Genomic DNA, 25,721 nt, shown 5'->3' with positions numbered 1-25,721 from the left:
CCTCCCGTCGGTCTCTCCTCCCCAACCACCGCCGCCCTCATATCCCCCCTCCACACACACACACACCCACACACACAATCTCTTCCTCTCCCGCCTCCGCCGCTCCGCAGGTGAAAACCCAGAGGCAGATCTCAGCCATGGATTTTCTGCGATCACGATCCGAGTGCTGAACCGTCACATCTTCACTCGTCCGGATTTCCAAGCGCTTTTTGCGGATGATCATCAGCGTCGTGAGGCGAGATGATGGCTTCAATAGGCGAATTCGACCCTCTGAACACCAGAGTCCCTGCAACTAAAATAGAAGTTACTGTGTCCTGCAGGTAGGAGATTTATTATTATTATTATTATTATTATTATTGGACAATAATAATGCACTTATCTTAAAGAATGATCTATCTATCTATCTATCTATCTATCTATCTATCTATCTATCTATCTATCTATCTATCTATCTATCTATCTATCTATCTATCTATCTATCTATCTATCTATCTATCTATCTATCTATCTATCTATCTATCTATCTATCTATCTATCTATCTATCTATCTATCTATCTATCTATCTATCCTTTTAGTTTCTTCATTTTATTGAATTCAGTCTGACAACCAGAGGATCCCCTCTGCTCTTCACAGCAGGGGAGAAAACATTCAAAAATTCCCAGTTTAACTTGGTTCACAATTAATAATCACAGATATAGGATTGTCCTAAAAGTCAACACTTTTCTTCCCCCACTGATCAGAAGACAAAGTGACAGAATTCAGCAAAACTCAGCAGGTTTTTTCCCCCTCTATCTTTCTTCCTTCCAGCATGTCTTCTTCTCGCCCGGCGGTGAGTTCACTGTCTTCCAGCTCGCTCCTGAATTATGAATAGCTGTTGAGATCCTCCTGGGATCTCGGCGAAGTTTGAGACACCTGAGTTAGACGGGGCCCCGGCACCTGGGAGCATAAACTGAACTCACGAGAGAACATGTTTATGATTAGGTTTGCCGTGTTTCCTCCACTTGTCAAATATCTGGCTGTATTTTAGTGCAGGATTCAAATGTGAAATACCAAATGTGTGCCATGTGCTATGAAATATGATATGCTGAAAGTTCCATAATTTTGTCAGACTTAATTGTTTCTGATTATCAACCTGTTTTGAATATCAGGAAAAGACAGCCTGAGTGAAAACATTTTATTTATTTATTTTTCCTTTAACCTGGACGTGTGAAAAAATAATCACTCGTCATGTTAATAACTGGTTGTGCAACTCAAAAGGTTTTCCATAACCAGCAATGATTGTTTTAACATTTTTATGGAGGAATTTTAGCCCCACTCGTCCTTCAAGAACAGTTTAAATTCTGACAAGGTGGAGGATTTTGAAGCAGTACCATCATTTTTAAGCTCATACCGAGGCCTGTCACGATAACAGATTTTGCTGGGCGATATATTGTCTCAAAAATTATTGCGATAGACGATAATATTGTTTGAAGACATTTTTACATTGATTTAATGGAAATTACATTATAATACATGTGATTTCCTGCCAAAGATAGATACACTTTACTTTCAAAAGAACACTTAACACTGGGACTGATACACAAAATAAAAAAACCAAAACCAAAAATAAAATAGATTCTTAGTCTCAATTAACAATAAATGTACTTGAATAAAAACTAAACAACATGAAGCCAAAGTGGAAATAAATACTGCATTCAACCAAAAGAGTGCAGATTATGAAGTCTGTATAGTGTATTGCCCTTCAGTGATAATTAGATTTAAATAGAGAAGAATCCGACTGCCTGATGCAATAGTTCAAACTACAGGATTTTTTACCCCGAACGACAATCTTAGAACGTTCTTCGTTCTAAGATTGTCACTTGTGTTGTGTGTTACGGTAGATCGTCGTGGCCGCTCCGATCTAAATCAAGGATTTATCCAGACTGGGAGAGTGACGCAGCCTGTTGAATGTGACCGGTAGCCAATCAGAAAGCGCGGATTCTCCTCCTGCTTTCTGAGGGGAAACACGGAGGGAATCCCAAACAGCTGACCTGGCGCAACCCGAAGTCCAGCAGACATCGGAAACAACATGAATGTTTATTCAAGAGTTCGTGCAAAGAAAATATAAATAACTCGGGGAGGAGTTGGAGCGAAATTACTACCAGAAAACCCGGTAACTTTTCAGCTGTTCTTCGTTATCGTGACCTAAATAGGTTATAATGATTTTCATTCAGTCAGACTGACACTCGCCACATGCATTGCAAGTAGATTGTAGTAAGGAATTGATTAATGCCTGGTTTCAAAGTTAGTGAACTGGGCTTATTATTTTGTGTCCATTGTTGGACACAACACGGTTTCGATCGAACCGTTACACCGAGGATTCTGTCGGCTAATGTGTCTCTCAGGTTTTGATAATGGGCCGACAATCCGCGACATAAGATCGTGCAGCGCGCGCTGGGCATTACATTAAGGAAATAAGGAAGGGAGGGTCAGTGGAGAGCACCGGAGTTGAGCCTTTTTTCATTCAGTGTCATCAACAGTAAGAGATGACACGATATAGCCGATAATTAAAATGAGGTCGATAGTTTTAACTTATCGTTCGAATCGTTTATCGCGACAGGCCTACTCATACCCCAGCATTTCAATCACATTCATGTCTGGACTTTGACTAGGCCACTTCTGAGGTTTTATTTTAGAGGTGCCCTTGATGGTATAAGCACCATCAAGAGCTCATATTATCATATTCAGTCATCTTGAACTGAGAGCTGAATGTTTTCCAGTAGGATTTCATGATACCAACAATTATGGTAAGTCATAATCTAATGCACTGCAGTTGTCCTACAGCATCACACCATCACCACCGTGTTTATAGTCATATTTCTCTTAATGCTGCTGCTTTAGCATTACACAGTGGGATCCCCAGCATTTTCACAGGATACTTTCCGTGGCAATGTCTTTTGTCCATCATTTAAGAAAACGACATTTCGTTGTGATATTGTATGATATTAAAATTTTCTTGGTGACCTGAAACATTGAGTATAAAAAGCTGTAGGCAGGCAATTTACTTTTTCCTCTGTGGTATTCATTGAATCTCCTTCAAACGGTCCTATAAGATTTGAAGTTCAATAGTGATGATTGAAATAAGGCTTCAGTGCCACAAATACATAAAACCTCCTTTAATAAATCCTTTTAACAGGGTCTTATAATTATTATTTTTTTTAAATTCAGTTTTTTTCCCCAAATTCAAATTTTCAGTTTTTTACTTTTTTTATTCTAACCATATTTATTGACAAAAATCTTCATCTCTATGTCCTACGTCTGTCACAGACATCGTCGTTGACCGTCTGTGTTTTTGCGTTTAGCTTTCATTTTTCCCGCAGACATCCCAGCATTGCCGTGTCAAAGAAGAACCCACAATTTCTTCCAATGTCTTTGTTGACAAAGCAAAACTTTGAACAAACATTTGCGTGGATCATATTTAAATGTTCCAGGGTCAGCAGCTATTAGCTTGCCGCTAGCTAGCTTCTTCTCCATGTTTTGTTGTGACCTTACTATAGCCTTCCACCTCCAAGGACAAAGAATGGCATTCCTGAATTTGGTATTTTTTTGAATGCTAATCAACAGTGTGTCTGGGTATTTCAACTTTGTAAGCTGCGTTTTCTTTTAAGTATTATTGGTATGAACAAATAAGTAGATTTTCTGTGAATAATTGAGTTCTGTTCCTCAGATCAATCTGTCAATTCGCAAATTCTGAACGAAGACACAGGTCCAGTGTCTTTTAAAAGATACTTTTCAAAATCTCATTTATTTATTTATTTTTTAAAATTGATTTCAGTGACCATGCTGCTATTGTGACTGCAAGATATTCATACAAAAGTTTGATGCCTTGTGGCTTTTATAATTAGAGGTGTTTAAATATCAAGATATTTCTTTCACTCAAAACAATTTTCTGATGTGTGTTGAATAAAATTTTATTTAAAATTCCTCTGCTTAAAGACAAAGCCCGCAACATCCACTGTCATTTATTTGTAATTGTGGAGAACATTTTGATCTAAAAAAGAAATAAAAATAAAAATAAAAGGACACAGTCTTTTTTCCCTTTTTGAAAAACTTCACATGACAAAAAATGTTTAAAAATGCTTTAAATCATTGGCTATACATGTACTAAGCTACCCTGATCCACTGAAAGATGTACAAAACCTCTAAAGATAAGATTGTGCTTTAATGAGCACTTCAATGTGTCTTATTACTTGTGAGAATGTCTCCGGATCAGTAATGAGAACTTGTAGTAATATCCTGACAGAGTGTTAGAGGCGCATTAACGCCTCCAAGTTTTAAGCATCAGAGAAGCAGCCGGTCGAGTTTATTTGTTGCCGTGCTTTGTAAAGATGGTGGATGATTTTCTTGTAATATGGAAGTCAAGTTTCTTTTGCCACATACATCCCCCATTAAACTGATGTGTGATCAGAGCACCCTTAAAAGTAATAAAAATTGTAATACAGGTTTGTACAGGTTTATAAAACACTAGTACAAGTTCAGCTGGTATTTTCCCCCTCATAGTAAGATATCTTCCTAATGTTAAGTGGGATAATCTCCAGTTGACCTGGTACTTTTTCTATATTCAAGAATTATTGACTTAATTTTTGCTGAAAATTGACTTGTTACTTTTGTCTTACTTCAAGTGCACTAAGATTCTTAGATTACTTCAGATTTGCTGTTCTTAAAGTGATTCTGTTAGTATCTGAAGGCCCTAAAATAATTAAAATTTCCTCTCTAGATGAAAAAAATCTCCAGTTCTCACATAAACAAACCGTAAAAATGTGAGAGGATGTATATTGTCTTTTTTACTGCTGTCTGTTTCAAAATGTGTGGGCCTTTTATTTTAAATCACGTTTCACATGTGAAATGCTGCCAAATTGTGGATATCAGTGGAGTTAAATTAGTGTTATAATTCTATTTTATACCAGCTTTTGGTTTTAATACAGTTAACTCCACTGCGTTACTGACATGGACTTGCTTTCACTGTGGAACAAAGCCAGTTTCATCAGCTCCTTCCGGAGCATATTATTGGGTCTTTGTGATAGCCACGTTTTATTTAGTTCAATACTGCACTCATTTCATGGAAACGCATTACACATTCTTTCTGATGGCTGGTTCCCCAGTCATTTTGTGGAAACATCTAAATCTGCTCATGACTGCGCGCTTTGGGGGCTTAGCTAAGGCTTTTTTGGGAACTCTCAAAAAATGAAATGAAGAGAAAAGATCCAAATGGAATCCTGGAAATGTTAATGAATGAATCCAATGTCAGAACACAGTGAGGGAAGTCAGAATGAACCATTTTTACTTACATTTCTGCTTTATTTTTCAGGAGTCTACTGGATGTGGATACATTCTCCAAGTCAGATCCTGGTATGTGTCAACATTTTTATTCTCGGAACTTCTTTATTTTTATGTAAAAACCTTTCATAAAACAGCATTGCTCTTTACCTTATTTGTGCCTGCATAAGACATAATGAATGGTCCACTTCTCGGGTCAACATCTTAAGAAAAGCATGTAAAGAAATGAACCGGGACTAAAACTAGAGCTGAAATGTTTCTCATTCAAAAGTTGAACTAACAATTAAACATTGAAGACAGAGGAAAACATCAGTGGAAGTGCCAAAGTGCTTAGAATAGAATCTTCACTGAATATGAACATAGTCTGAGATTAATGTGTGAAATGTACAATAGTTTCAATGTATTACAGCTACTTTACAATTTGGTAAGAGCATTCAAAACATGCTGTTCTGCAAGGATTACCAATGATTTCATATATCGCTTCATTTGTGAAACCTTCACTCTGTGAAAAAAAAAAAAGAAAGAAAAAGAACATTGGGGAAATTCCAGGTTTTTTAACTATACTGTAGTCTGGACTCAGTTCACTCACCATGGAACCAAAAAGGAGGAACTCGTTTTGGGTGGCAGTCATGTGAGAATAGCTCGTATATGAATGAACTGACAGGCTCTCAAAAAGAAACTATTTGGACTTTCCAGTAGAACGCTTTGCTTTTTCTGATGAAAAGCCTTGAAGCATTTCAATGTGTCAATTTGTGAGTCCAACTGAGGACAATTTGTGGAGAGATAATGTATTCTATGGTGTGAGATTTGCAGGGATCAAAATACTGTATAATTTGATATGAACCTCTCTGTATTTGAATACCAGACTTTGTGGGGTTTCATCTGATTCAAAAACAGACTTTAATTTCAGCTTTCAACTTTACATGTTCATGTTTTTTATGCTTTACATAATAGGTGAGTTTGCTATTCCTACACTTTGGTTGTTTTTATCCAATAATCAACAATGATGCAGATCAATTCTAGCTTCCATCTCCCCTGTTAACTGTCGGTGTTACTTTCTGGCATGACCTTTAACCCCAACTTTCCCACTGATTAGTGTCTTGGTGTATGCTTCTAGCATGAAGTAAATGTCAGGAGTTGGTCTGACTGCATATTTAGAAGTGGGCAAATGTACTGCCGCTGTATAATTTCGAGTGTTGTCAGTCAATCACACTCCAGTGTTGTGATTAATCAGTTAGGCACTGTGATTAACTTTGTAAGCCTGAAATGTGAAAGCCCACGTTTTCAAGAAATGTGTAGGGAATCAGTTTGTTTCAAACCAAACACCTCAGCTTTCCAAGTTTTCATAGTCAGGTAGGTTTAAAAGACGTAATTTTTGCTTCAAACATAATTTAGAAATGTTAACTATAAGTTGATTATCCTTCAGTGGAAGGATAACTGCAAATTAGGGGACATTCTACCTTGGTTTTATCCAAACGTCCATTGCGGTGTTTCAGTTCTTTTTCTGACGGTAATCTGATAGGAAGTGGGCAGAGAGAAGGGGGGGAAAAGACAAGGACCCGAGGACGGGGTTCGACGACCGCATCGAGATTTGTTGCCTCCGTTTTTGTGGCGTCCTCTCTAACCGCTGTGTTTTCTTAAGTAAAGTTGACCGCAGAGCACAACAATCTTACTCTCCTCACCCATCTTTTCATTCTTATTTGCGAATCTGAATTTTTGACCGCAGTTGGCTGTGTAACAAGCTGTAGTGAACCAAGAAACGCTCTATGGGAGAGATGCTTTTACATAAAAAATAGGTAATGCTGCATCATGTAATGTTAACGCATTAATCTTTTCATATTAATCGCATGCATTAACGTTACGCCTGCCACAATAAGTAATTTTCCTGGATGATAAATTGTGCCAGAATGTATCGCGATAAACAATATTATTGTTGTTTTGAGACCATCTTCAAGAAATACAATGGTAATGGATAAATAACACAATAGGACATTCCCAAAGATTAATGAATTCATTAGAATTCCTTAAATTCTAATGAATATTTAACACTGGAACTGGAAGATATCTTTACTATCCAAAATAAACAAAGCAACAGGAACAACAAATAAGTAAATTAATAAATTATTAAGTCTCTATAAACAAAATTGTCTTTAAAAAACAAGGGCTAGTTGAGATCAAAACACCAGACTTCATTTTCTTATCATCCAGTTTTTTGTAGAAAGAGAGTAAAGGGAAAAAAAAAATAAATCATGCAAATGGAAATTATGGAGCTTGTTAAAAATTATTATGCAATTAATTTATTTGTTGTTTACAGCGACAGGCCTAGTTCATGTTACCATGCATAGCTCTAATAATGTCACATAAAATACATATTATTTGTATAAATTTTATTTTTTTTCTGTGTGTAAAAGGCCTTTGGAAAGAATTAATTGTAAACAGCTGAACCCAGTCAGACTTTACAGTTTATTTCTCAATTTAATTTGTTTGATTGTGGGTCAGACAGGATGTGAGTCTGATGTTAAACATTTTCTCATAAGTTTTTAAACATATTTTTGACTGGATATTTGGGCACACCCCTATTTACTTTTAGTCAAAAAAAAAAAAAAAGACTAAGAAGTCAAATAGCCGTGAACAGAAAGTCATGGCGACTGCTCATTCTCTGCACCTGCCAATCTTAACGGCTCTATTACCAGTTTTATGCGTTCTTTCCTTTCAGCCTCTTGACATCAAAGCTTTTTGCCGACTAATTTGAGCCCAGCAGCGTCCGAGCAGATAAGTAGTGCCGAGCGACTCCGAGTCCAAAGGGCACAGATTTGCAGAGAGGAACGATGTGGCGCAACCTGACAGACAGTCGAGACTGAAATGAGTTTCACAAATCACAGCTGGAGAGCACAGCTGTCTAAATCCCTGGTCTTGAGGCTCGGGTGATAATGTGGGTGACGGATCACAGATGTGAGGGCTGCCTGAGGAGCTACTGGAAGACAGGAAGAAGTGATGCATGGGTCTCAACATCGGTTCAACTTCAGCAGATGTTAAGGGTTTTGCTGGTCAGTAACAGGATCCGGTCGGAGGGTTGGTCAACGTTTCAGCCAACAGAGTTCACGAACTGAAACCGAGGCCACTTTAATCCTTTTTAGACAATGAAATGTTTACATTATTAGAAATAAATCCATCTAGAGAGACATGTGATTGATCTCTTTGGTTTAAGACCTGCTAGAACTCAATTTTTCTGTACTCAATTTAAAAAAAAAAAAAAAAAAAAAAAGGCTAAATTTAAGTGTGCGAACTTTAAATTGTTTATATCATGAAAGCGCCGAGAAGGTTGAATATACTTTGTTTTAATTATAATTTTCACACCAAGTGTTGGACTGTCATGAACCATTCCAATAAAATACACAGAAAAAGATGAGGAGTCAGGACATATTTGTGATGTAGCTGAATCTGAATGTATTGCTGTCTCAAGTTTTAATTTTAATTGTAACTGGAGGAATTTCTAATATATTCTCCGCTTCCTGCCAAGCCTTCATCTGACAATATGCCCAGCAGAATCCTGGAGAACGTTGAACAAATCTGTTCCTGGAACGTCCTCTGTGCTGTTACAACGGATTGAAGTTGTCCATTTTGGTCTCGTTTCTAGCTGTACGTCACAGGTGGTTTCCCCAAGTCAAACCAGTTAACTGATTTATTTTCCTCTCACAGCTGCTCCCTCTGCCATGTCTCGTCCAGTTTTTATCGCTGCCAAGTGCCTAGGTGTTTGATATCCGGCTGCAAAGATGAGCGAGAGCAAATGTCCTGGCAGGGAGAAGGAACTGAGAGGAGACTGCACTCGGCTCTCTGGCGTCTTTTTATCCTCACAAAAAATGTTTTAATCAAAGCAATCAGAGGTACATCTGTGGCAGCTGCGCTGATTGTCGAAATTCTAAATATAGAGACTTCAATAGTCAGAGAGCCAAAATAACGGAGCATGCAATCAGGTCAAAAGAGTGTGTCTTGCCATGACAAAATCGCAGGTGATTTAATCACTCTTAATGTTATTCCGAGCTAATAGGAAGGCCTGAGTAACTGGGTTAGCTGCACCGCAGAAGCATCAAAGAAGTTTGGGAGGTTTTTGTTTGCGCCGTTCTTTCCCATCTTTATGAGATTTAACATATAACGACTTCTTTTGATGAAAAGAAGAGGTGGAGCTAATAATAGAAAGGCTTTTGATGAAAAACACAATGCCTGAGCTCAAAATAATGAGAGAACTTCATGTCAGTGGATTCATAATGTCTGCAGTGGTGAAACAGTGCAAAAAGTCCCAGTGAAGTCCCTATTAATTTCAAAGTTTAGCAGATGTGCTTGTGATCATTAAAAAACAAAAAACAAACAAAAAAAAAACACGTGGTTATCATCAAGTGGCCTCACACAGAAGGAAACCGCTGCTGGCAGCTCCTTCAGATTAGCCAGGAACAATTAGCAAACACCTGGTGTATCTGCGCATCTGCTGGGCTCATTATAGGACCTACATCTAAAGCTGGTAAAAATGTTATTACATAGTTAATAGAGGAGCCATGTTGTAATGGAGGTTTCAGAAAGAGGAACTTTCTTAGAGAGACAGAAGGTCAACTTCAAGCCGTTAAATTATGAAGTCAAATTTCTTTTAAGTCATGTGATATAAGTAGCGTTTTTATAACACCTGAAGGTAATATAGTTATTTGATTGCGAAATAAAATTGCACTATGTGGCGGGAAACACATAATAATGCACTTTTAAACATAAAAAAAATGTTGCTAAAAACCAAGCGGAACATGGAATCCCACACCCTTGATCCCTGCACAGTCTCACTATTCAGAACAGGAGCACATCGAGGCACACACACGTTTGACTTACATCAGACTTGATTTTGCACAAAATTACCCTCATTTTCTGAAATTCACAAAGCACACATTTTTAAATTCACCAACATTCAAGTGACTTTTAGTAACTTGAATGTAAAGTATAAAGATCTCCCAGTTTATCCTGTCAGAGTTTTATGTGTCGTGTGTTTGTGTCGCTCGTTTGTACAAAGCTTTGCCACAAACCTAGACTCATCTCTTCAAGCACCTCTTCTCATCAGATTTATCGTCGTTTAAAGTTTGTCCTTGGTGCTGTTGTGACAATTTGGTCTAGTCGTTGTATGAATTAACTTTGAGTTTCTCCGACACCGCCATTAAATTACCTCATGCTTCTGTGTGTCCGCCCACACATGGACGAAGGATGTGCAGCTCCAATCGACGTGTTCTTCTTTATGAAGGGAAGAACTACTGAGATGACTGTCAGAGGTTTTTTCTTATTCTTCTGTAGCCTTGACTAACTGAATGCAATCTGTCCGCCATTAGACATTAGACTGCAGCACATTTTTTCCATGCAAATGAGGCAGCATGTTTCGTTCTCTTTGACCTTTGCATGTACAACTTTTTTTTTCATGCTGTGGGATATAAGAGACGTCTCCAATTTAGTGATCATAATTGTGTTCGTCTGTAATTCATGTTCCTAAGATGGACTGTGACCTTCAAAGCAGGTGCTGTAAAGTAAATTTAAAGAGATGTTTGAACTGTCCTGATGGAAAGGAGCTGGTAATGATTGGATGCAGGAAATCATTTCTATGCATTTGCAGCAAGCAGGAAAAAAGTAGCAGTAAAATTAGAAATGAAATGACCTAACTTTCTCTGGTAGAACCTCAGCCAGTCAGTGAACAGAAGAAATTGTGAACAATGATGTCAATTTTCTTTTGGGTCCGTGTGCAACGGCAGCAGAGGAAGTGAATGTTGGTCATGCTTCTAAGGATTGATCTGACGTTAACAGCCGCCTCTTGTTAACAGCTTCTCTTTTCGCACTGGAGGAAGCTTTTTAGGGTTGAACTGGCAATACATACATCATGGAGACGTTATCGATTGGGTAAAATCTCAAACTTCACTATCTCTAGGAAGCAACAGCCAAGAGCCCAATTCCTCTGGACAAAGTGAAGCATAGAACAAGGTGCTGCTTTTTCTTAGAATAACAGAGAACAGAATAAATAACAAAACTAGACAACAAAGAATTAACTAGTATTGCAACACCTTACTATGAATAATGAATAGAGAGGAATGCCATGAATATGCCAAGACCAATACAAGAAGAAAATAATCAAAACAAAAACACAAGCCAGAACCCAAGTATTCTAACACAGTCATTTGGTTTCTTTCATTTGCTTCATTTATGGACTAATTTGCTCTGATTTTATAGAATATGTGATAGTTTGGAGTATTGTAGGCATCTAGTGGTGACTATATGCCAATGGCCTGATAAAATCTATTTAAATTGATAAATAGTTCATTTAATTTTAATTATTCCATCTGTCTAGTATTCATTTTACTCCCTCTTGATTTTGCTCACAAACTATATGGCATACCGACTGACTTAGTAAAACAGCAGCTGCTTTATGTTTGAATTTTAATTCATACATTTTAATACTTTTGTCATCAGAAAACTCAACATAAATTTGACTGAAAAGGGGTATTTATCAGACTGTTTAACTGTCTAGAGTATCTGCAGTCCAACTCAGTGCCCTCTAACATCTCATCAATTGTACACATTGTGTGATTATTAAATACTGTTTGCTATTCAGTTCTGTAAAATCCTGTTTATATGATTAGCAGCTCGATGCCATAAGCTGCGTTTCCATGACCCACAGAATAACACAGTTCCAAAAAGAAATTAATTTAAAGGGAACATGACATAAATAAAAAAAAAATAAAAAATAAATAAATAAATAAATAAATGTTTTTGATTAAAATGTATTTGTGCTAGGAGGAAGAGGTTTTTCAGCTTTCTCAAAACAGGTGTATTTTGGTCAACTGCTTGTTATTCACATGTGATTTTCATTTAACTTCGTATTTAATGGAAACACCACATTGCAAAATTGATTTTTTGACATTAACATAATACAAACAAAGACAAAGATGTTCACACATTTGTAATGGAAGCACAGCTCCTGTTCTCCTAGGCTCACAGTCAAGAATTAATCAAGACTTTAATTTTTTACAGTCTGATAATTTTTCTCAGTGTTGGTATAATAACTGGCATTTTCTTGGGACAGATTGCAGAATAAGAAATGTATATTTTTTCTATTTGCTTTGAAAACCTTCACAGCGAAAAGATTTGGAAAGGAGAAGCATAATAATCCTATCAGTCAACACACAGTAGATTTATCACTGTAACCAGGTCGTATATGTCACTGTGGAAAGGCATCCAGTTATAATGTTTACCAATTTACAACATGTAGCAGTGTTTCAGAAGACATGTCTTTTAATATTGATAGATGCCTGGTTTTATTACAAAGCTCCTTCTACACACAATGCTTTGTTAGGCATCTGAATGCACACATTGACTTATGTTTCAGTCTGATCCAGAGCTGTTCTGATGGGATGTTAGCATATTCCAGGCATGCATGACCTCACGCCGCTGTCCTTGGAAAGAGATACAGTCGGCTTGTGTGCAATTCTCTGAGCAGGTAAAAATTGGTGGCTAAGAATACCAAAAGCAAGCAGATGACATTACGGGTTCACAGAAATGGCTATGTTAATTACCCAAAGAAAGAAATATTGATGTGATGCATTCTTTTGCACAATGAGAGAATATTTGAATTTCTAACATGTTTTTCTTTCTTCAGTTTTACAGTTTTTCTTCCCATAACTTCTCCAACAGCAGCGTCCAACTCTCAATCCCATTCCAACATAGTGTGTTTTTTTTTTTAGAAATTCTCAGAAAAAATGCTCATGTCCCTCTGAATCATTACAACTAGGAAAGCTTTAATAACACATAGTGTTTTTTAGCTGTTCTCATTGTGTAGGCCTCCTGCAGCAACACATAATGTTCTGCTCGCTCTCTTTTATTTCTGTACACCATCATCTACACTGCTTTCGGGCCTCCATATGAAACATCCCACTTATCTTATGTAATATCATTTTCTGGGGGAATACTGGAAGTTTCCATCCACACACACACACACACACAAGTGTTTCACTCCATTAAAATCCATATGAGAGATGGCCATCCAACGCCCACCAGTTCAGCATCTGTTAAAAGTAAAATCAATGATTGAATAAAATACGGTATGATATTCTATTACTCATACTGTAATTTCAGTGTAGTCTCTGATTGTTAGTCACTTATATTTCTTATATACGATGTGTTATTTTGTACATGGTCAGTAAAGGATTGTGAGTCACAAGCATGTAGGAGTTTATGTTTTTCAGAAGTGCAACAAATGTGGAATGAGTTTTAAGATTTTGTCCTGAGCTTCGCCTGAGAGCAAAAAATGTTTTTTGTTTGTTTGTTTTTTTTTAGAACGGTTGCGTACCCACCGGTGGCTACTTCCATGTTTCAGAATATATCCATTCTGAAGCTAGCTACTGGTTTGATTAATGATAGACCGCCACATTATCGTTAGCTTGGGACAGGCTGGGGCCAGGTTAGGTCTACTCTTGTACAGTCCTGTAACACCTTTACTTAATCTCATTAAAATATGTGATTATTATAAAAATGAATGTCTTTTTTTCTTATTGTCTGTGCTGACTTCACCAGTCTTACGTTGTCAGCATAAATAAAATCCCCTCAGTCCAATACACAATTTTCTACTGAGCATCGGTTTTGCTAATCGAATACCAGTTTTTCCTTAGAAAATTCAAGGTCAGCATTGCTGAGTCAAATAAATAAATAAATAAATTAATTAATCCTCTGACTTGTGGATGTCAAACTAATTCTGTGTGAATAGGATCTAATGTAGTGGATTTGACATTATTAAATTATTGATTATTTGGGGTTTTGATAAGTTTTATGGTGAATATCTTCAGCAAGTACTTGAGACCTCCTCTAAAAGCACTTATAGCTTCCTATTAAAATGGTTTAAACCCTGACTAACCTTAATAAACTTTAATGCGCCCAATGGAACCGTCTTAGAACTACCACAAAAGCCAACATCCACAGTAATCTTTATTGCTCTTTACTTCAGGTTTTACATCAAAGAAGACAACAGGAAGTGGTGGGAGGATGATGGTGCGGCATGTTTTTTTTTTTTTATGACTTATTACATCAACAAAGATTTGAGCACATTTACAATGGAGACTGTAAACAACCCCAGAAGAGTTTCAAAGTTTCTCCCTCCTGTTAAAATCTTTACGCTCCACCTTTTCTCTACTTTTAGAACATAATGTCAACTCACAGCCTGAAATATTTCATCTGCTAATACTTTCCATTATGAAGAGATAATCATTGTTATTCACTTCACCTGTCAATGCTTAAGCCTGATTGGTGAATTTATACCAGATGACTAAGGTTAAGGTTGAAATTAAAACTAAATGTAATGACTTAAGTTGTTTTAAGAATGTGAATGTAAAGGATGGTGGGAGGCAAAAATATTAAAATCTATACTGTTTCATTTTTCTTCTTTTTTACTTGTTGGTTAACAGATTTTATGTCTAGCTGGTCAAATATGAGTAAATAAATCAGTGAATTAAAGGCAAGGCCTGTGACAAACCCTTTGGATAAAGGTCACTGGTCTCTAATTACCTTTGAGGTCTCCTAATGAGATCTGAGGAACGAGTGAGCATCACCAGTTGAATCACAGATTCACAGACCTCTATCCATCACTCACTCTACTTAATAACCATGACAACTTAAAAAAACAGATTACCAGTCCAGTGGTTATAACAGTAATAGGAGATGGAGCTCAAGCTTTAGAATACCCCTACATTATAATGAGGATAATCATCTATATGCATGATGTGAATGTAGCCTGAAAAAAAGTTATCCAAAAAAATTAATTATTAAAAACTGCATGAGGACATTTTATAAATTAGCAATCAATTCATGCATGAATTATGATGACCTCATTCACTTTCTCCTGTTTTTTATTATCATTTTTTTTATGTATCCACTCAGGTGCACAACATATTTTGATTTTAAAATAAGTTTGTGTATAACTAGAGGTGAAACTTGATAAAAATATATTGAATCAGGGCAATTCAATTAATTGCATTTTAACCAAACTACATATTGACAAAATAGGCAACATTTTTGATTCAAAAGCATTTTTGCTGCTAAATTTTTGAATAAACATACACATAAACTCAACGGCAAAGACATTAACTGGTTTTAAGGTGTTTTTTTACAGTATTCAACCATGAGTCTATTAGTGTGTTATTTTACCCATTCCGCTTTCTACTGTATCACAAACCCATAATCATTTATGGAAATTAAAATACTTAATCATAAAAAAAGAAGTCATAAAATACTGCTACTAATACTAATAATACACTATAACAGGGGTGATCAAATCCAGTCCTCGAGAGCCTCTGTCCTGTAACTTTTAGATGCATCCTCACTCCGACGGACCAGGATCAGCTCTGAACAGACCTGCTAACGTCTGTTCATTTGGAGCAGGGAAGCATCTGAAAGCTGCAGGATGGCAGCTCTTGAGGACTGGACTTGATCACCCCTGCTCTAAGATATACTACATTGACTGTTTGTATGTTTTGTATATTTTAAATGTTGTGCTGTTACCCACCGCTACGAGAAGTGCAGTGGAATCCCCTCAGGAGTAGTTGCTAGGAGAGCGTTGCTAGGGAGAAAGATGTCTGGGTTTCCCACCTTGACTTGTCTCCACAACCTGACCTCGCATGAACGGATCAGCATGGATGTTTTGACAGAGGAATCAATTTTTGCAAGTGCCACGACAAAATACAACAGCAGATGATTTTTTTTCTGGACCAGTTTTCTTCTTCCATGCAGAGCACAACTGACTGAAAACAAAGTGGTGCTTTATGGCTTAAGATTCTTTTCCTTTTCTACTTTTATGCAGTAAAAAAAATGTTCTGATACTTTTGAGATTTATAGTTACATTTTACAGCCAGTTTGTATTTAGCCAGTTTCCTGTTATACTTAAATTCTTTACTTCTTAATTAAATTCTCTGTCTTTGTAAAAATATAAAGAGTTATGAATAGAAATTACATTGGAAGTCAAAAAAAAAAAAAAGAAAAAAAAAAAAAAGCAAGTGCATGACTCACTTATTGCAAAAAATAGAAATGTGGTTGACATTTCACTATTGAGCTTTTGGGCAATTAAATAAGTTGTTGAGTTATTACTTTCTTAAATATGTCAGCTGTATTGTATTACTACACAATTTCACGACTTAAACCAATTGTGGGAATTCCAGTGGGGAAAAAAACCTGTCGGCTGCACTAGATTTCCTTCGATTTGATACGGCAGAGTTGCCGTGGCCTTTTCTCCAGGGTTCAAGAATTAGGTTTCTGGCTTACTTTGCCTTATCTCTCGCCTGACAGCTAATCACTAGATTAGGTGGGATGTGACCACCCTCACTTACCTAATTGCTATGTGAGGGGTGTGTTTTAGAGAGATTCCTGACAGCCAGCACCTTTAGAACTGCACTCTTACTTCAGATGAAATCTGCCTCCGCTTCACATTGCTTAACTTGGACTTCCAAAATGCTTCTGTTCGCTTAGCGGCCGTCTATCCAGGCTTAACTCCATGGTCCATGCTGCTGGTGTTGTAATGGCGTCGAGGATATTTTCTGGGCTCACTTTGGACCAAGTGAGAAACATTTAAGTTTGTGTTTAGTCACAAACTTACATGTGTATTCACTCCATTAATATTGTTGCCAGAGCCAAAATGTTTTATTATCACACTGTAGTGGTCTATTGATGTCTGCTCAATCCATTACAGTACTTTGCATTGGGATGTGATGGAACAAGACCTTCAGAGATTCAAAGTTGCTGAACTGAGGCAGAAAGAACTGAGGCAGTTCCAGAGACAAAAGGTCCAACTCAGTCTGCCCAATAAAGAGGGCAGACTGCTGCTGTCAAACTTGGCCATCAACACTGGAATGACATTAAGACGTTCTGCCTGAGGCCGCGTGATGACACAGTTGCTGCCACTGTTGCCTTGGAGCAAGGAGGTTCTGAGTTTTCAGATTGTGGCCTGGGGTTTTTCTGAGTGCAGTTTGCGCAGTCAGTTAGGTCCTCTAGACCTTAACTCAAATGAATGTGAGTCTTCCTTCAGCCTCTACTGCCCCAAACTCTTGATGCACCATGCTTTTACATTTTGTAGTTTGTTAGAGGGTAGGAAATTGACAGACTACACCTTTCATTTGGTTTTACTTATCTTCCCCTTTGTTCAATTAAAATATGAACATGCAAGTCACGAACTGATTGGCCTGTACTAATCAGATTTACAAAACCAATTTAATCTGCAGCTTCCCACATGGTTACCAATGTGACAAAGAAAAGATTGTTTTCTTGTGAAAGCACCGGCCAAAAAGATCCACTGCCTGCCCCCCTTATCTTTCTTACTGCTCCTCTCTTAATTGCTCATTAGGACACTAAAATGTGGTTTTAATCACCTTCTAATTTAGACGATCTAAAGTTCATTAGAGCTAATGTCCAAACTTCAAACAGGCACAAAGTGGCTGATGGTGTCTAGACACAAATGACATTACTTGGCCAGGATGAATGCACATCACATTAAAGCTTTTAATGAATGTTTTTTTTTGTTTGTTTGTTTAAGTTCTTCACTTAGATGGTCTTAAATCATGCATAAACTTTAGCAAAAAAAAAGTAAGCAACATTTTTTTCATTATATTTTGCTAGACCAATGGTACTGCGAATTGAAATGTTAGTACCCACTAATCCTAACTCACAAATGCCATGTCACTGCAGTGACATGGCATTTAATGGAAGTAAATGCTAAAGCGCTAATTTCAACCCAAATTAAATCTGCCCTTGAAACAATACAAACCTCAAGCACCAATGTGATACTGAGATGATAATTTACATGTTTTATAATCCCCGAAATCTTCATATCTGCTCTTTACTGTCTGTGTTTGATTGTTTTTTTTCCTTGTGTGTTTGTCTGAAATAAAGTTATTGAGGAAAAAAGTGAGATTTTGAATGTTCTACTAAAAGCCTACATAACTAAAAAAGTAAATTTGTGCTTTAGAATATATCTGAAAAATAAAAAATAAAAATAGGGAGCGCTAAGTGTGCTAACCGCTTCACAAGTTAGCAAACACATGAAACAAAAAAAATTGCTCCATTGTTACCAGTGTTAGTGAAAGTGTGCCTACCACTGCTTCTTTGTTATAAATCTTAGAACCTTTGAAAGTTCTTTTATTTCTTTTTCAATCAGGACTCTCAACTTGAATCACAGAAGATCACATTAGAACCTTAGCAGGACTTGGTAAAAGTCGATTCCATTTGATTCAGCTGTACCAGAGGTACCAGAGGCTCAAACAAGAGTCAAAAACAGAATGAGCTGTTTAACATTGACAGATTTTTTTGATTTCCTGATGACCTCAGTACTGACCCACACTTCTCACTCCACAAATGCAATTTCCATAGAGATGTGGTTAAGGGGGAAAAAAACGACTTTCAGACATAAAAGATTCATTAGCGCTTAACATTGTTAGTGAAGACAAAGCAAAGCAACATATAAATAAATAAATAAATGAGCAGGTACGGATCTTCTTCCTGTTTCCTCTAGTTTACATCCTGGTCATGTTTTGTTTTGTCCAAACGGTTCCCACTTATTTTTGAATTTATTCAAATTATTAGGTAGCAGCATATCTGTGAAGAAGTTTTATTAATTCTGCTCTGTTCTGCTGGTTCGCCTGTAGTTTAATAATTTAGGATCCAGTATGTTCAAATATTTACCACAAATGTCTTCGGTAGGAGGTAAGAAAACTAATTTCCTTAAAGGGTGCTGGTTTGGCTTTTAATAAAGAATTGTTTACTCACCCCCAGCAACAACGAATGTAATGAAACTGGAATTGAGAGGCAATGTTTTGATATCTGCAGGTGCTCCAGGTGCCAACATACAGAAACCAAATGGGCTTTTTTGCTACAGCTGGAACAGTTTTTATTTTAATCCCCATTTTCACCTCTCTCTTCTTTCTGCTTCTCTTCCAGTGGTTGTGTTATATGTGCAAGGTGTGGGAACCAAAGAGTGGAGGGAGGTAAGTTGAGAAACCTAACATTAATTTCTAATATCAGAGAATGCTTTATGTCTAAATTATGTAAGGGAGATGTGTTACTAAAACAAGAGTCTAGAAGTTACGTCCTAAACTGACAACTTTCCAGCTTTGGGCGAAACAAGCAACAAACTCCTGTAATAACTGAGGTGAAAGCAAAGGTTGACAAATCCCAAATATAAAGGACCTGCTGATTTTATTGTGCTACACCAAACTAACTGCTGTCGTGACTGAAGGGAAGAAGAAAGATATAGGTGTATTGTACTCACAACTAAAATCTTCCCTTTGACTTGTGGCCATTTAAGACCAGACACTGTTTTTGAATCAGGATCATGTTCGATAGATTTATGGTGACTTCTGTGAGTTTCTTCATTTTTGTCTCTTATGTGTCACGCAGTTTTATGTTTAGGCTGAGTTTGATTTTTCTTAGCGGTTTGAAATCCAACGTCTAGTACATTGTGTCATTGAGGCATTGAGGGTTTTCTTTTCTTTTTTTTTTTTTTGCTTTTATTCACTACCCACAAGGAACCCCATGACTTTCTATTCCACTTCGAAGGTCCTAATCAGAAACCCGGTACAAACTGTGCCGCAATTAGTGGAGTAAACAACTTGTCACCAGCTGTACACTCTATGATACTCTACCGTGGCAAATGCTGTACAATTAGAGGTCCAAGCTTGTGGAGACAAAGGCTGGATCCAATGGAGCATGGAACTCTGTTCAAATTAATAAGTAGATATATAAATAAAAATGTTGCTTTTTCTGAGAGCAACATTTTGCTTTATGAATTTAAACATGTATAAGTCATACTGAAAACAACCTTGTGCCATTCTTGTGTGCTTTATCACAGGTATGACTAATTTTCTGCATTACTGCAAAAATTATAAAATCTAACCAGATCTCTAATTTGGATGTGTTATTTTAATATTCTGGAAATGTTCATATCTTCCATAAAGATGAAACGAGTTAGAGTGAAAACAGGTGACTTTTGAAATCTTGAACAGTCAGAAAGTGTTGCACAAAGTAGTATTGTCTCAACAGGTAACTAGATGAAATTGGTCCATTGAAAACATGACTCTAAAGCCGTGTGGGAAATTATTTTAGCTTCAGGTAATTCCCTAAAGTTATATTTTCAATATCAGAGCTCAGAGTTATCCCTTTTGAAGAAGTTAATTGATCTGTGAAGGTTGGCATTGTTTGGATAATACCTTTAAAGAACCATGAACATTTGATACATAAGAACTTGTACTGATTTTTGAAACAGAAAAGATTCTAAAGATAATGGCAAACATATGTATTTATAAAACTTAATTTCAACAAGCTACTTATCACTTTGATACCTTTTTCTACTAGTATGCACACTGTTTGACATTGGTTCTCAGTATAACAATTAATCTGACATCTGACATTGACAACATAACCATCAATCATTGCTGTACAATAAAGGGAGTCAAACCTGAAGTAGACCCATTCATGGGTGAAAATGAAAAGAAAAAAAAAGAATATTGTATTGGTTGTCACAACTCACTAACTTGGGTCTTATGTTTGTCACAATTATTTCTTCACTTTCCCTTCAGCAATGCTGCGGTTTGTTTACAGTGTAATGGTCCAGAATGCCTCACTATTCTTTATAGTTGTAGCTGCTGGTACATCAGAACTCATGACACAAAGCAGTGGTGTTTGGTGCTCTGTGAATAGAATTGGCTTGTTTACCCCAGTCATCACATAATTTGATCTCTGGATAATTATTCGGAGTCTGGGTTTTATTGGTGATCTACAATTACCGTCTTTCGATACTAAACTAATGCCAGATTTCCATACACCTGCTGCCACTGCTTTCACCTAAGGTTTTATTGCTCTGGGCGTTTTTGTGGATACAGCCAACGACATGACATGTTTCAGCTCGGGACCGTTCTGGTCTCCAACCACACCGTTTGTTTGCTGCAGGGGTTCTGCTGGAGCAAAGCCCTCTCCCTCACAGCGCTCTGTGGCAGGTGCTTTATGATGCTGTTTCTTTCCAGTTTCCTCTCTGGCACTCAGCAGTTCTTTATGTGCTTACAGCCCCTCCCACCCCCAACCCCACCCCCACTCACTCTCATCTCTCAAACTTTTCCTTGTCAAGTTTTGTGCAAAGAAGGACTGGAAAAATTCTGAGTAGGTGGTGATGGTAGTCAACCTGAGTCAAACTGGAAGCAAGATGTTTGCTTTAACTCTGGAAGTAAGACGTTAAACTTAAAAAGCACCATAGCGTCTTCAGACAGTGGCTGCGTTTACATTATAAATGTGTACAAATCTTTGGCAGTATTCCACTAATATAAACCCAAAAAACAAACACATTTATTTATTTATTTATTTATTTTGCAGTTGCATTGTTTCCATTATATTAGAAATGCACTTAAAATCACAAGTGAATAATTCACTTGATATGTCATTAAAAAACATGCCTTGCCACCAGACTGCATCAACTTTCTGACGTCTTTTTCTCCGTGATTTTGCACCAGGTGTAACATCCTGTTATTGACCATATGACTCGTGTGATGCCTTGGAATTGTTTCCATTGCAGTTTTGTAAAACAACCGAAGTTTGATACAGATGAAAATTTTAAAAAGCCTCATCCTAGCGGCAAAACCTTTTATGGATGAATTAGTTTTTTGAAGTTGCTGTGTTTCTATTGGGCAGAGTTAGTTTTGAAATGCCAAACTGCCCAATTATATGTCCAATGGAAACACAGCTATTGATAAGTTAATATTTCACAAGGAAAGCTGATGGCTTCACCTTTCTTTTTTGTTTCTTTTTTTCCCATTGGCTTACAAATAAGTCCGTTTTAGAGATTTGAAGATTTATTTTGGGAAAAATGTTGGGCAACAAAGCTGATCTGCAGCTGAATACTGCTTTAAATAATATATATTTAATGGCTCTTATCCACAACAATTTGCAAAAGAGAATTAGAACCACTGGAAGAAAAAACAAAAAACAACATATTCTGGCTTTACTCTCAGAAGTCTCAGTTCTCTGCAGAGGGATGCAGTGAGAGTCTCAAGGTTTGGAGTCAAACCACAAACAGCTGTGTTGAAGACTAATTACTTGGGGGACCTGCTTTACCTATATGCCACCCCACACACTGCTGCTTTTACTTGCATAACAGAATGCTTTCATTTCACCTGCTATGTTTTTGTTCTTGCCTGGCTCCACAGCAACGTCTTGTAACCCGTAACTTTTTTCTCAGTGTTAAGACTTTGATCAGGATTTTATTTACAAAGGACAGTTGACCGTGAGGTCCCACAATCAAATCATTATAAGAAAATGGTAAAGAAAACATCTAAAATTGGCTTGAAATGCTTAGAAAAATCTTTTACCTCATAGAAGCAATTATTTTATTATTTTATTTTAGTTATTTATATTTTTACTTTGTTTTGAGAAATTTCACCAGGTATAGTTCCGGTTAGGTTGGATGCTAGCAGCATAGTATCTCAGAAGCTAATAGTCAATTACAACACATTTCCACACACCCAATGGCACTAACAAAATACATTAGTGTGTTATATTAGATTAGTTTAATTTATTTAAGTGATATTTGTGTGAGTCATAATTACTTTTCTCTTGTAATGTGGAGGGGGCAATCGGCTCTATCAGCAAACGGTGTTTAGCAGGGTGTGTAAGCAAATGTTTTGGGAAAAGATGAAATGACTTGCCCATGCTCCAGGGCCATTCATCAGCAAGTATGTTCCTATCAAATCACACCCACTATCTCTTGAAAGCTCTGTTCAAGGACGATTCTGAACGCATTCTACCACTGAGCGTCATGCAGGTCTTACTGCTGTCAACACATACTTTAATTTTAAGCTTTTATGTTTATGCTACAGTTCCTTTAGTTTAAGCTCAAACTTTTCCATTCAGTAACTGTGGCATGCTTCTCTGAGAGCCTCAATAAATCTTTTCATAAAGTGTTAAATAACACAATGAAGCTTATTTTTTTTGTGACATGTTTATATATGTCCATCCAAATAGATATATATTTCCTTCTCACAAGCAAAGTTAGGACTGTACATATACACATATATTGTATGGGAAAAAAATCTTAAATATTTCAAATCACCAAACAAACATTACCACTGGATAAAAATAGCATGTGTACATACAAGAAGCAATTTTCAAATGATTATTTTATTCATTAAGGGGAAAAAAGCTATCCAAACCAACCTGAGCCTGTGGGGGTAAGTAATTGCCTCCCATGTTCAATCATGCATTAAATGTGATTAAACTACATTTTTAGAAAGCTGGGCTCAATTTCACCAGGCAAAAGCAGGCATGACTATTACCTGACTTGGAGATATTAATAAAACATTGAAACAGAACCTCTCCGATGGCTGAAATATCCCAAAATGCAACTCATCATCTAAAAAAAAACAACAAAGAAAAACAGTGGAAAAACAAAGTTATTAATTTGAAAAGAGCTACAGGGCCATTTCTATGACTTTACAAACTTAATATGAGAGCCATAATCTACAACTGGAGAAGACAGTAGGAAACATTTCCAGGAGAGCTCAACAAAAATTCAGCTAAGGTAAGTGCTCAAGATTTGACAATTAGGACGAGAATGGGACTTAATAGGCCTCCATTGAAGAGTTCCAAGGCTAAAATCACTGCTGACCAAAATGGACATGATGGCTGTCTCATATTTATCAAAAAATTGTGACGATCCCTGAGACTTTTGGGAAAGAATCCTGAATGACTCAAATATACCAAGACGCAGCTTTGGAGTGGTGTAAACAAAGTCTGGACTTAAATCCATTTGAGACATTGTAGTATGACCTTACACACGAAAACAAAAAACTGAAGAGGCTTTTTCAAAGCACCGTACACAATTTTCATTCTCATTATTTTACGATACATTACATGCGTTAAGGTTGGCAAGCGTACAAGTAAAAACACTCTTGAACCTGTCCAGTGTATTCAGCCAACACTATTAAGAAATACATGCCTTTCAGACAACTAAAACATTTCCAATGGTGACAAATCTGTTCCCTAATTTGCAGCAACAAGGCGCCGATTAACCAATCTCATCTCTGAAATTATTAACCAAACTGGTCCCCCAAGGCCAAAAATAGAAACAGCGCAAACAAACGTCATGGGACTTTCCTGCCTGGATCAATGCAGCAAGTACTTCTGAGCTTCCATGCACCTCCCTGCTTGGTTTTGGTAATGGATAGGCTGGGGACACAGTTGATAGCACGGATTATGTGCGCCGGCCTCTGAAGACACGAGTCGAGGTATTGAAGCTGCGGTGAGGCAGTGCCAAAATCAATAGCTCATTACACGGTGCTGTCGGGCCAGACTTGCGAAGGCAAGGCCGCAACCCCCGGGAGGATTAGCGGTGTGATTGTCAGGCTGATAGAAAGACGCCATGGTTCTGGAGGGAAGATGGGAGCAGGCCTTGCTGGGCACACAATGCGGGGGAGAGGGGGGGGCAAAGATCACTTTGATGTAGCTACCCTGATTTCTCTGGGGTCAGGGACTTTAGCACAGACTGCTTGGCATTATGCAGGGTAGTCCCATATCTGTAAAATAGATTTTGTACCCATAGATTCTATTATAAAGAGTTTTTTTATCCAGTTCTTTAACTATTTTGTCCTCTGTCTGTATAATGTAAAATATCAACGATTGAATCAGTGCTGATAATAATTGAACTCTTCTGTCTTTTGAAAGTTTGGCAGGACAGAAGTTATCGACAACACCCGAAATCCCGATTTTGTCAGAAAGTTTGTGCTGGATTTCTTCTTTGAAGAGAAGCAGAATCTCAGGTTTGATGTGTAAGTATTTACTTGTCACCTTTTAAAAAAACAATTCTCACCTCGAAAACTAGATGAAGGTATAATAATAATGTTAATAAATAATCATATGAATGCTATCGAGTGAACCAGGTAAGGTCCTGGCTGAAATCTGATAGAAAATCTGTGGAGGGCACAAAAAATGAGGCTGATGTTGGACAACCTTCCAACTTTAAAGATTCTGAGCTCATAATCAAAGATAAGTGATCAAAATAACACTTTTGTCAGTACTTACATAAAGTGGTTTTAATACTCATAAGGCCAATACATGTTTTTTTTTTTTTTATTCACAGTAGCTCAGCTGGCAGAAAGTAGACTACAAAATGTCTTTCTCACAAATAAGATACATTTAGGTTAGATTTTTAATTTTCAAAAGTTATGGTGGTAAGACTAAAGGAGCACTTCTTGGAGAGACATGATGACATAACATGTCTGTTAACTTGCTGATCAAACCAAAGGGTTGCTCTGTAAGGAGCAGAGTAGCAAAAAGTGCAATATTACACAGCACAGTTTTAAAATTTCTATAAAATTTTGTG

The 25,721-nt window shown here is 37.1% G+C and overlaps 1 protein-coding gene across 1 annotated transcript in view; it reads left to right on the top strand.

Annotated features, from left to right (window-relative positions):
* LOC129371809 (copine-9-like) overlaps positions 1-25,721 on the top strand; it is a 77,578-nt gene continuing 51,857 nt past the window's right edge. The window contains exons 1-4 of the mRNA XM_055048618.1: positions 1-320; positions 5,349-5,389; positions 19,298-19,344; positions 25,064-25,167. Coding sequence (XP_054904593.1) covers positions 241-320; positions 5,349-5,389; positions 19,298-19,344; positions 25,064-25,167 — 272 coding nt within the window. The 5' untranslated portion in view covers positions 1-240. The remainder of the gene's footprint in view (positions 321-5,348; positions 5,390-19,297; positions 19,345-25,063; positions 25,168-25,721) is intronic.

Source organism: Poeciliopsis prolifica, unplaced genomic scaffold, assembly GCF_027474105.1.
Source record: "Poeciliopsis prolifica strain line A6 unplaced genomic scaffold, Auburn_PproV2 SCAFFOLD027, whole genome shotgun sequence".
Taxonomy (NCBI): Eukaryota; Metazoa; Chordata; class Actinopteri; order Cyprinodontiformes; family Poeciliidae; genus Poeciliopsis; species Poeciliopsis prolifica.
This window is presented reverse-complemented; position numbering and strand designations above follow the sequence as displayed.